This window comes from Arvicanthis niloticus, chromosome 13 (genome assembly GCF_011762505.2).
Source record: "Arvicanthis niloticus isolate mArvNil1 chromosome 13, mArvNil1.pat.X, whole genome shotgun sequence".
Lineage (NCBI taxonomy): Eukaryota > Metazoa > Chordata > Mammalia > Rodentia > Muridae > Arvicanthis > Arvicanthis niloticus.
The window spans coordinates 23,055,857-23,068,499 of record NC_047670.1 but is presented as its reverse complement, the minus strand read 5'-3'; the positions used below and the strand labels follow the sequence as shown (position 1 = coordinate 23,068,499).

At 36.6% G+C, this 12,643-nt stretch overlaps 1 protein-coding gene across 1 annotated transcript in view; it reads right to left on the bottom strand.

Annotated features, from left to right (window-relative positions):
* Pkhd1l1 (PKHD1 like 1) overlaps positions 1-12,643 on the bottom strand; it is a 145,718-nt gene that overhangs the window by 20,979 nt on the left and 112,096 nt on the right. Inside the window, exons 62-70 of the mRNA XM_076912207.1 lie at positions 11,765-11,868; positions 9,045-9,174; positions 7,918-8,039; positions 7,436-7,526; positions 6,954-7,102; positions 6,750-6,872; positions 6,124-6,235; positions 5,927-6,043; positions 1,915-2,080 (exon numbers count right to left, since the gene is read on the bottom strand). Coding sequence (XP_076768322.1) covers positions 1,915-2,080; positions 5,927-6,043; positions 6,124-6,235; positions 6,750-6,872; positions 6,954-7,102; positions 7,436-7,526; positions 7,918-8,039; positions 9,045-9,174; positions 11,765-11,868 — 1,114 coding nt within the window. The remainder of the gene's footprint in view (positions 1-1,914; positions 2,081-5,926; positions 6,044-6,123; positions 6,236-6,749; positions 6,873-6,953; positions 7,103-7,435; positions 7,527-7,917; positions 8,040-9,044; positions 9,175-11,764; positions 11,869-12,643) is intronic.

Genomic DNA, 12,643 nt, shown 5'->3' with positions numbered 1-12,643 from the left:
AGATAGTTCAGGTGATGCCATTTTAAAATATTACCCCAACAGAAATATGCAATGCATCACACATTCAGTATTTAGAGTTGCTATGATGTGTACAATGAAGAACTATTTCATCCCTGAGTTCTAGTAAGAGCGTAGTAGTGGAAAACTTGGGTCTGTTATGTAAACCTAGTATACCTCTGACTTTTTTTTTGTGTGTGTGTGATGGGACAAATATAAATCGTTTCTATAATACACACGCGGGAGAGTTTCAATAAATATTTTAGTACTTCATATGTTCTTTATATTCAAGTGTGAGTAGTGTGGTTTATAAAGCAAATCCGTAAGGAAAGTGGTCAGGAACCCTCAAACTGTGTGGTTTGTCTTCATTCAGGTTCCCAAGAGCCTTGAAAGGTAAAATTTTGTGTGTGTGTTAGTTGAGGAAGGATACCTTCCAATACAGAGAGAGAGAAGGAACATAGAACATGCCTGACTGTGGTCTTCAGATAAGCTTCATTCTGATCTTATGAAAAGTTTTGGAAAGTGAATTGCATAGTAGAGATGTTGCTATCTCAGTTATTTTTCCCTTTATTGCAAGAGTGGTAGTAACAAATTGTAATGCAGGGATTTCTATAATTACAATTGTGAAAGAGGGGGCCCATTTCTGTTATTGATCGATACTTTAAGCTTTTGAAGGCTGAGTGCACTTTTTGGCAAGGAAGAGCTGAGGAATACCAATAATATCCACTAGAAATAAAACTAAAAGAAATGATAACTAAGCACAACCCAATCTTCATGGCCTAGACATTAAAATTATACATAAAATCTGAAGACTTAAATCCCCACTAAATGATCAGATGTTAGTTGTTTAATGGGAAGTGGCTCTGTTGAATAGAACCACCAAAATACAATAATATTAAATAAGTAAATGTTGGGCTGTCATGAACATCAAATCATATAAAGCTGAGCTACTTATGGGACACTATTTCTCTGGGAGGATGCCTATACAGTTATAGAGCAATGTTCCTTTATACACTGGCCAAGGACTTCTGACAGAAAAATTCTTTTCTTGAATTTTGTCTTACACCTAAATTCCCATTCCATATGTCATAAGACAATATAAGGAATCAACTAAATTACTCTATAACCTGAAATCTATGGAATCATTCTCTGGAGATGTCTTGATACTAACGAATCAGTGAAAGGTCTCAGGCCTAAATTTCTATATAATTACAGTCTTTGCAATTAGAAGAACTGATGTGCAGTTCCCAAGCACATTTTTAGAGTGACTATGATAGGATATTTGGAAAATAACAAGTAACAAAACTTAACAGAAAGAAATGATACAGTGATATCTCTTACACCTTTATGATGACTAGTGTAGAAACATTCATATAGAAAGCAGATGAAAGCTGGAGAGATGGCGCCATGATGAAGAGCACTGAGTGCTCTTCCGGAGGTAATGAGTTCAAATCCCAGCAACCACATGGTGGCTCACAACCATCTGTAATGAGATCTGATGCCCCCTTATGGGGTGTATGGAGACAGCTACAGTGTACTTACATATAATAAATAAATAAATAAAAACCTTTGGGACAGAGTGAGTGAGGCTGGAAAAGCAGGGCTCAGACAAGAGGGAGAAGGGAAGTTGGTGGGGGAAGGGGGAAGAAAGCAAATGAAACTGCATCCCTGCGCGTTGCCTTTAGTAAAGATGTTACTGATGATGCATGAAAAATAATGTGAGGACACATGCAGTAAAGCTGAGTTTTTAAAACAAGTGAGGATGCTAAAATTTAAATTAAAGTCTGAATATTCATGAATATCACTTCCTTCAAGATAGTAGCAATTATTTTAATGTAGTAATCCTTCCCCAGCCATTTAACAGGAAACATAGTGTAGAAAGTTAATAAAGAAAATAACGAGTTTTCATAATGATACCTTATATCAGGTCTATGTATAAATACTTTGGATTGTTCAACAGTGTCAATGAGTTGTACATTCTTCACATGGATTGGATGCTGTAAATCTTCGTTTAAAGGATTAGTAATGAATATCACATTAGTTTCTCCTGAACAAACATCCTTAAATCCAACAAATGTTGAACCTAAAACATAAATAATAGAAAAATAATTATCTTTCTCTGAAGAACGACTTAAGGCTAGAATTATTTTATCCAACACATTCTTTCTCACTGCTGTGGACATGGAGTTTTAGGTTGGTATAGCAAAAGCACCTTCCATTATTTATGGTCGAGGATTGCATCTCAGTATCTGGGTAATCCTCTCCTACATTTTCTCTCAATTTTGCAATGATACTTTGTTTAAATAATAGGACAGACAATATTAATTGTGGCACAAGAACACATCTGGAGAATGCTTTCATATTAGGGCTAGCAATCTTGGTGCTTCTTGGAATTCCATAACCTTCAATAGTTAAATAAGCTCAATCATTCCTATCACCATAGCTAGTGTTCAGCAATACTAAGCAGGCATCAAATTCTATACAAGGAGTAGAGGCCATTTCTACCTAACCAGCATGCATACATCCTATAAACTAGTATTCACTCAATGAAAAAGCCCAGGGGACAATAGCTATATAATGACTTGGCTTAACAAAGTCCTGATTGCAGATCCACTGATTGTGAACTAATAAATTGTTTAAAACGCTAAGTTTTTAGGATGATTTGTTATGCAGCAAGAATTAACTGAGGCATTGTTTTTATTTTGGCCTCTTTGTTTATATTATGTGCCCTGTGGGTTACATAGACATTTAAAAAATTACTTAAAAATCTAATAAATCAAAGGCCATTTTCAAAATCCTTAAGTAAGTTTTTCTACTATGCTTATAAAATATATTTTGTTTTAAGAAATTCTTTGCAGGAATAATAATGCAGATGTGCAAATATAAAATGCAGTGGTAGACAATGTATGTGTCTTGCCTAGATCTTTATTAGTCCATTAAGCTCAACTCCAGCTTCTCCTATAAGTGTGGACTGCAAACCATTCATAGATGCATGGTTTTTAAAGATTTTCACATGAACACATATGGGCTTCCTTGCCATAAAAATTAGATACTCCTCATTATTGTTGATACAGATGTAGCCAGGTTCAACCAAAATGAGATAAGAAAGACCCATAGGTGAAGTCAAAGAAATCTGTAGCCCTCCTTTATATAAATGATAAATGGGCTAAGAAAGAAATTAAGGAAACAACACCCTTCACAATAGCCACAAATAATATAAAATATCTTGGTGTAACTTCAACCAAGCAAATGAAAGAACTGTCTGATGAGAACTCCAGAAGTCTCTGAACTCAAGCTGTACTATAGAGTGATAGTAATAAAAACTACAGGGTGTTGGTATGGAAACAGATAGGTAGATCAATGGAATAGAATCAAAGACCCAGAAATAAACCCATCCACCTATGGACACTTGATTTCTGACAAGGAAGCCAAAATGATACAATGGGATAAAAGAATTCATTTTCAACAAACAGCGCTGGTCTAAATGACAATCTGCAAGGAGAGAAATGCAAATTGGTCCATATATATGATCCAGCACAAAGCTCAAGTCTAAGTGGATCAAGGACCTCAGCATAAAACTGGATACCCTGAATCTAATAGAAAAGATATTGGGAAATGCCCTTGGAAGCATTGGTACAGTAAATAAGTTCCTGAAGAGAACACCAATGGCTTAGGCTCTAAGATCAACAATTGATAAACGGAACCTCATGAAATTGAAAAGTATCTGTAATGTAAAACTCACTGTCAATAGGACAAAATGACAACCTACAGATTAGCAAAAGATCTTCACTAACCCTGCATCCAAGAGAGGGCTAATATCCAAAATATATAAAGAACTCAAGAAGTTAGACTAAAAAATCCAAAAACCCAATTTAAAAATGGAGAACAGATCTAAACAGAATTCTCAATAGGTAATCTCAAATGGCCAAGAAGCATTTAAAGAAGTGTTCAACATCCTAAGTCATTAAGGAAATCCAAATCAAATTGACCCTGAGATTCTACCTTATACCAATCAGAATGGCTAAGATCAAAAACACAAGTGACACATTTTGGTGAGGATGTGGAGAAAGGGGAACACTCCTCTATAGCTGGTGGGATTGTAAACTTGCACAACCACTCTTGAAATCAATCTGACAGTTTCTCTGAAAACTGGAAATAGTTCTACGCAGCTGTACTGCTCCTGGTCTCAAACAATGCATACAACAAGGACAAGTATTTCACTTTGTTCATAGAAGACTTATTTGTAATAGCCAGATACTGGAAGCAACACATTCAGTCCTTCAACTGAAGAATGGATACAGAAAATGTGGTTCATTTACACAATGGAATTCAGCTTTTAAATTCAGGGACATCATGAATTTTGCAGGCAAATGGATGGAACTAGAAAATATCCTGAGTGAGGTAACCCAGATCCAAAATGACATGCATGTATGTGCTTACTGATAAGTCATATTAGCTAAAAACCACAGAATACCCATGATGCACCCTGCAGACGTAAAGAAGTTAAACAAGAAGTAAGGTCCAAGTGAAGATGCTTAAATCCTACTTAGAAGGGAAAATAAATGGGAGGCAGAGGGAGGGAGGAAGGAATGAAGGAAGGTATGTAGGTCTGAGAGGGTGAAGGAGACTAGGGGATCAGGTATTGGGAAAGTCAGTAGAGCGGCCCAAAGGTCCAAGAGAATGAATGGAAATAGTCAGATGGTGCTGGTGAGGGCTGGAGAAATCTCTAAGAAGTCCCAGAGACCTGGGATTAGAAAAGCTCACAGGACTCAATGTGGCTAACCTTAGCTGAAATGCCCAACAGTGGAGATATGGAACCTGAAGAGACCACCTCTGGTAACAAGATAGAACCCCCAGTGGAGGGATGGGGACTTGAACCTACCTACCAAAGTTTCAACCAAAAAACTTGCTCCTGTCTGAAAGAAATGAAGGAATAAAAATAGAGGAGACTGAAGTAACAGCCGACAAGTGAGTAGCCCAACTTGAGATCCATCCCACTGGGTTGAGGGCACCAATCCCTGACACTGTTATTGATGCTATGTTGTGCTTGCAGACAGGAGCCTTAGCATGGCTGTCTCTGAGAGTCTCTACCCGGGAGCTGACTGAGTCAGATGCAGATACCCACACCCAAGCATAGAATGGAGGTCAGGGGTCTCTATGGAAGAGTTAGGGCAAGGATTGAAGGAACTGAAGGGGATGGCAACCCCACAAGAATCACAATAGTGCCAGCTAGCCAGGACCCCTGGGAGCTCCCAGAGACTGAGCCACCAGTCAAAGGTCTGGTTGGACTAGTCCAAGGCCTCATGCACATATATAGTAAAAGACTGCCTTTTCTGGTCCTCCTGGGAAGGACCAGGAGGGGACAACATTTGAGATGTAATTAAATAGAATAATTTATATAAAAAAATTAGAGGTCTAGGAAGATGGATCAGGGGTACAAGTGGGTGATCTGAAAACATGAAAACCTGTTTGAATCCTTGGAATTCATGCAAATGACCATGCATGGCTGTTCATGTCTTGTTAGGTCAGAGACAAGCAGGTCTTGTGAACCTGCTAATCAGCCGCTTAGCTGAAACAGTGAACTTTCATTTTTGAAGGCAATAAGACAGTGAATGACAAAGACTGGGAAACATCCTGCTCTCCCCAACATTTTCCCTCATCCATATCCACATATGAACATTCCTCATTCATCCCCTTTACACACATACAACACAGACCTACATGTATTAACTTCACTAGGGAGCCATCCTTGAAATGTGTTATGAAGTGAGATTTCTTTTACTGTCATTTTCAATTATATTCAGCAGATTACTATAGAAATCAACTTAGGTACATTCTACTACCAATGAAGCATTATTAATTAGTAGGTGCTTCACAGATTCCTATAAACACTGAGTAGATTTGTGAAAGACTATATATTTATACTTGCCTGAGACATCCAAGAGGCCACTGATGGCATTGTAACTCATGATTCCAGCATGAGGCTTCCGAGGAGCCATGTTATGAGCTGAAGCAAATGTCGGCCAGCAAATCCCACTTCTCCCACCTTTTAGTAACAAGAAATGAATTAACAGAAATTACATATGCAGACACATTAAAATCAACACTGAATTTCCCAATTTTTACCTGATGGGGGCCTGGAACTTCGATGTGCAGAGGTGAGTTCTACATCAGGACTGTCATTAGTTAAGATGTCAGAACAGTTAAACTCAGGGCTACTTCCAACAATTAATGAGTTCTACCAAAAATAGCCAAAGAAGACAGTATTAATACTCACTCTTCCTAAAAGAAAAACATAATAATAATGAACTGTATAGTTAAAAAAACAAACTAAAAAATTATTTATAGACTGCTCATTAAACAAAGACCAAGAAAAAAATTGAGATTGACAGTATCAACAGAAATGAGACTCAGATGAAAGCAATAAGGAAGGCTAATATGCAAATAGTTGGATTAAATGAAAAATTCTGTTTCTGTGATGATAGAAACGCAGACATTTCCATCAATAGAAGAAATACAAAGTGGAGGTAGTGTTATCAGAATCTCTGTTGTTTCAGAAAAACCTTGGTGGAGAAGATAAAACTGCATGTACTGCCACAGATGTGTTAGTAAGAAGAGGTAAGAAAAGAAGACAGGGGGTAAGGAGAAGGGTGGTCACATGATCTCTAGAGACACCAAGGACATTATTACAATTAGACATTTAACAGTTTTGCTATCCTCATTTTCACCACTTCTCTGCATTCATTTCTTACCTTAATTTTTACTGTTTTACTGGAAATTTTGTGAGACAGAGAAGGCGGCATGTAGATCATTGAAAAGATGGCCATCCCATTGTTCACCAGAGTCACGTTGTAGATGTGCACACTCTCTGTGGTCTGTAATACAAGACATAGTTTATATAGTGCTAAGAACAAGCATAAGAGAAACAAGCCATCATCATTTCCCATCACATTTACCTGAAAATAAATTCCATAATCCCAGCATGTCCAAATGGTAAATCCTTGTATAAGAGAACAACCAGGAAGGCCATCCTGGTTCATGTAGATGCCATACAAACCCCCATGGGCTTCATTGTTAAACCAGTTTTCTATGGAATTAGCCTGGCCTTAGAAGAAAATATGGAACCAGAGATAATATTACAAGGAATGTTTTATAGTTTTAATCATCACTACAAACTAATGACACACACACACACACACACACACACAGACACACACACACACACACACACACACACACACACACACAGACACACACACACACAAAACCCACCCCAAGTGGATCTATCTGTTAGACTAGATGGTTCTGAAACCATGTCCCTTGTGTTAGACTTTAAAAAGAGGAGATACTACACATCAAAATGACAAATTATAACCACTAGTTTCCATGACTTGGACAAGTTTTCAATCGTTTGGCAATTCCATGTGAAGGGACTCACTTGAGCATGGTTCACCATCAATGCGGTATCCTACTCTTCCAAATCCAGCAACTACATTATTTTGTAAGACTGTATTAGTCCCTCTGTTTATCTGGTACAGTAACAAATAAAATGCTTAGGGTTAGTCTAGTACACACTTATGCAAGCAATGCAAGTATTTGACAACCTATAGGATAATTCTTATTATTTTGCTTTAATTACAATAACTCATCCTATTCAAATACATATCACAAATGTAAACACATTGTGTGTTTCCTTTTGAGGTGCTGGGAATTGTGCTTTATATGCTAGTTCTGTACCACTAAGCTAAAACTGAAGTCTCATAGTATTTTTTGTTAAGCTCATTAACTTCTTCAACTGCTTTGCTTTAACAGATCATCAATACCTAAGGAAGAAATCTTACTCAAATTTGAGAGTTTCAACTTTCACAGAATTGATGTTCATGTTATAATTATTCAAAATTATGAAGACGTTCTCCCTACCTCAATTGCTGCATGCCAAAGTGTTGAACTCAAGTCTTTTCTGTTCTGGTAGGTTCCTGGCCAAACTGAAAGGGTGACCAAATTTCCACGTACTCTGTTGGCATCCCCCCATATTCTTATACCTGATTTTTAAAATAGATGGCAAAAAACATGTTCATTTTATAATTGATACTATGAATGTTGTCTTTCATTGTTTCTGAAAAAAATTTTTTTCTAGTATGAGACTTAAAAGGGTCCCCTCATTCCTTTAGTAGTGCACTTCCTCTTATAAACAACTAGCTAAGTTAAAATCTTCTAGATACTTGTCAAATTAGTTGCCATTTTGGGCTTCAACTCAGATTTTAATACATATATGTATAACATTTGTATACATTAAATGACTTTGTTGTATACTTCATATGTTAGAAATGAAAAAACCATACTCATATTGTATATAATTTTTAATTAAAATGACCTTACTTTTGGATAATCTTTATGATTGATAAATGAGGAGTATATTGCCCAGTGGGTAAAGTTGCTTGTCTCAAAGCGTGGCTACCTAAGTTCCATCTTTGGAACCCACATAGTAATGGAAAGAGTAAATAGACATCGTAAAGTTGTCCTCTGACCTCCACATGCATGGTATGCATGGATGCCTTCTTTCATACACACAGAATAATAAATAAACATATTTAAAATATATCATAAAGTCATAGTAATTAAATTTTTTAGATCACTTGATTTTATGTTTATGAGTGTTTTGCCTGTAGGTACGGATGAGCACCACATATATGTCCGGTGCCTGTAGAAGTCAGAGGAGGGTATCAGATCTCTTGGATCTGAAAGATTGTGAGCCACCAGGTTGGGTCTAGGAATCCAAGGGTCCTCTGCAAGAGCAACAATTAACCACTGAAGCTTCTTTCCAGCCTAAGTCATAGTAATTGAAAAAAATGGGTGGTTAGATAACTCATATTAGATTCAGGCCTATACTGTTTGATAGTACATCCACAGGAAGCTATTTGAATGGAAATTAAATTTAATTAAGTAAAATTAAAATACAAATTCATCTCCATATTTGCTTGCCATAGATTTCACAGTAAGATTGCCTTGGAGGATGCACTATGTAAACCACAATATTATCATGTTACCTTCTCCTACTGTAAAGTAGATGATGTTATCATCTATGTCCACCCCATTGGTTCCAAACACACCAATTGCTGGGGAGAAGCCATGATGAAATGCACAACCTCGAACGTACGACAATCCATGGTCTTGGATCTAGGGAATAGTTGGGTTAGATGAACATTTTAATAATAAAATTTAAATATGTATAAAGAAAAATTTTAATTATGTGATTTTTAGTAAACAAGTCTTGATCATATACACATACTATTTCTTAAATGAGATGATTTTCCTATAATCTTTTAATTGCAGAAGATTTCAACGTTATGAGTTTATGATTAAGTAAAGTGAAAAACCATATGGGAATCCTCAGACATAGTTATTAATTTAACAGGCTGACAAGCTAAGGATGGGTAAGAATCTGCACAGAGTCTTACCAACCTAAGACAGAAGTGCATTGCTTTTAATAATGCATATTCCACGACGGGTAAGGAAAACATTCTTGTCCGAATGACCTAAAACAGGTTCAGTCTTGTTTATGAAATAAAAGGGGGAAGATGTGGAGAACTTTTGGGCTGCTTGGCAGGAATATGACTTTGGCCAAGGACAAGGAAATGGGCTTTAGGCAGGAATTTGACATTAAGCTAGAACAAAAAGGTAATTTCAGGCAGGAGTCTAAATCTTAGGCTAGAACAAAGAAGTAGGCTTCAGGCATGAAAATGACTTTGGGCTAGGACAGGGAAGTTGGCTTAAATATTTTGGTCATCCTGATAAGCCCTTAGAAACAGTGATTGTGGGAGTGTTCACAGAACTTTGTTTATTGTCTTGCTTGTTCTTTAACTATTTGTGTTTATTGTCTTGCTTGTTCCTTGACTATTGACATCTATTGTATTGCTCGTTTCTCAACCAATGGTATAAAAGCAAACTGAAGGGAAAAAAACCTATGTGCATGTTAAATTGAGATTAAATTTTTCTTAAGGGTTTTTCCTGTGTGTTTGCATTTCTTTTTATTACCCTTAAGAAGATAATGTGATAAATGTGTTTAATGGTACAGTTAAATTGTTAGTAGTGGTTTTTAAAAATTGAATAATTAGTTGGCAGTGGTGGCACGGGCCTTTAATACTAGCACGCAGGGTGCAGAGGCCAGCAGATCACTGAAAATTTGAGGCCAGCCTTGTCTACAGAGTGAGTTTTAGGACAGCTAAGACAGTCAATGTAACAAAAACTCTGTCTCAAAAAACCCAAACAAACAAACAAACAAAAAACTGAACAACTCCCCCCTCCCCGCCCCGCGACCCCACAACCTAAATAATAACACTCCAGGTAAGGATCATAATCCAAATGAATCCAGTGAATATGTCAGAGGCATCAAATTTAAAAACATTTTTTGTATTTGTTTATTTACCCGCTCCCTATTTGTGTGTGTGTGTGTGTGCACATGTGCATCTGTGTGTGTATGTTCTTATGTTATAACACATGCATGAAAGTCAAAGGACAGCTTCTGAAAGTCAGCTCTCCTCTCCCACTATATAGTCCTGGGGATTGAACTCAGGTTGCCAGTCTTGGGGGAAAGCACACATACCTGCTGAGCCATACATATTACAGGCTCAAGAGGTTTCAATTTCAACCCCCAAAACATTAGTTTTATTTCTCCTAAGAAATATGCTCTTTCCCATTTCTTTTAACTCTCCAGACTTCTTAGAATAATTTCTTCCCCCTTTTGTTGGATCTGTAGATGCAGATATTTAGACAAGATCAGACGTGTTCAGGGTGGTATGGCCATAGACAATGCAGATATTTAGAATTGCTTGTCTTTTGAGAAACGCAAGCAACACTCATTTAGGAAAAGTTGTTCTTGGTGACTGAAAAGTAAGGTTGACCTGTGATACAGTGCGGCAGGTATGTGTAATTTCCACCAAGACTGACAGCCTGAGTTCAATCCCCAGGAGCAACATGGTGTAAGGAGAGAGCCGAGTCCCAAAAGCTGTCCTCTGACCTTCATGTGGCCTTCACATAACACACACCATTCAATTCTATTACTTTTCCTATGGACTTATTGACCTTGAATAAGCACAACATGATTGAACTGTGCGTCTATTCAAGTTGATGTGCAACAGAGTCAGAACACTTCCTTATATTAGAAGATATATTTATCAACCTGGATATACAGGTATTTGGTCAAGTAATATTTAAAACACAGATATTACCCTTTGAACATATATTAAAACTAAAACATAAACCTGTCATAGGTTGAGCAATGCAGGTAAAGGATATATGAGTTAAGGTAGAGGCTATAAAGCTGCTTGTTTTTCTAGTTTAAGTCTGTCATGGGTTTTAAAGCTTTTTTGTGGTAAGTATATAAAAATGTAAGTGATAGTGAGAGGGTAAAAAGATATAGACACTTTGGGTCTGAATCAGCGCTTGCTTGAGGACTTTCTTGACCTTTAGGTTTGTGATGTACTTTATTTGCAGGGATTTTTAAAAAATAATGCATTTACTTTTACTTCATATGTATTGGAGTTTTGCTTGCATGCATATCTGTATGAGGGTTTCAGGTTCTTTGCAACTGGAGTTACAGACAATTGTGAGCTGCCATGCGAGATCTGGAAATTGATCCAAGTCCTCTGAAAGTGCTCTAAAATGATGAGCCATCTCTTCAGCTCCCATTTGCAGAATGTTTTAGGATAAATATTTCTTTATTCATGAAAGATATTTTATTATAATATAAAAAAATTAAAGCACAAACCTGTCCCAGGTTAAGAAATGTCACGGCATATCTTGGGTCTGTGCTATCCCTGTAGCCTTCTTGACCACTGTGATAAAATTCCACATTACTGATTCTTGCATTTCCTAAGGAAGTAGATGGTTAAAGAAAATATCCTAAAACGAATAAATAAATACTTGAAAAGCTATATAAAACTGCTCAAGTTCTTCATGGAAACCTTAATTTTCTTTGCTCCTTTACTTCAAATGAAACAATATTTCTTAGTCTTTTATCCATTGTTTTTGCTCTTAGATTTTATGTCCTATAGCTTCTTTTCCCTGTAAAGTTAGAAAATTTAAATTATATAGATTTAACATTTATCTAAAATATATAACGACTCTTTGGAAGATCACAAACCATTGCAATAGCTTAGATTCTTTTTTTTTGTTCTTTCTTCTGTATTATTTATTTATGATTATATCTAAAGGACAAATTTTCTCCACTAGGGTAATATAGCTTTGCTAAGAAAGCACCTCAGGCATGGATATAATTTATCTGATGTTTCAATCTTGTTGCTATAAGGAGCTTTTATTATGAGACTTCAATTTCAGAGACTCTTTCAGCATGTGCATTGCCACCCCTGTCAGTCAGTTTGTCATAGTACCACTGAGGTGCAAGAGATGGTATTGTAAATCAGTAATGACAGTAGTAGTGATCTATAAAATATTACTCTGTGCCAAGTTCTGAAGCTTCCAGAAGTCCCTGAAACTGACTAGATGCATGAGGTCCATCTAGACCCAAGCTTATATAACCAGGGTTGTTTACAGAAATGACTGATCCTTAATTTCATAAAAACTACAATAAGTGTTTGTATATTGAAGAATGAAGACTCAAAGATATTAACTAATTTGTAAAGAATTA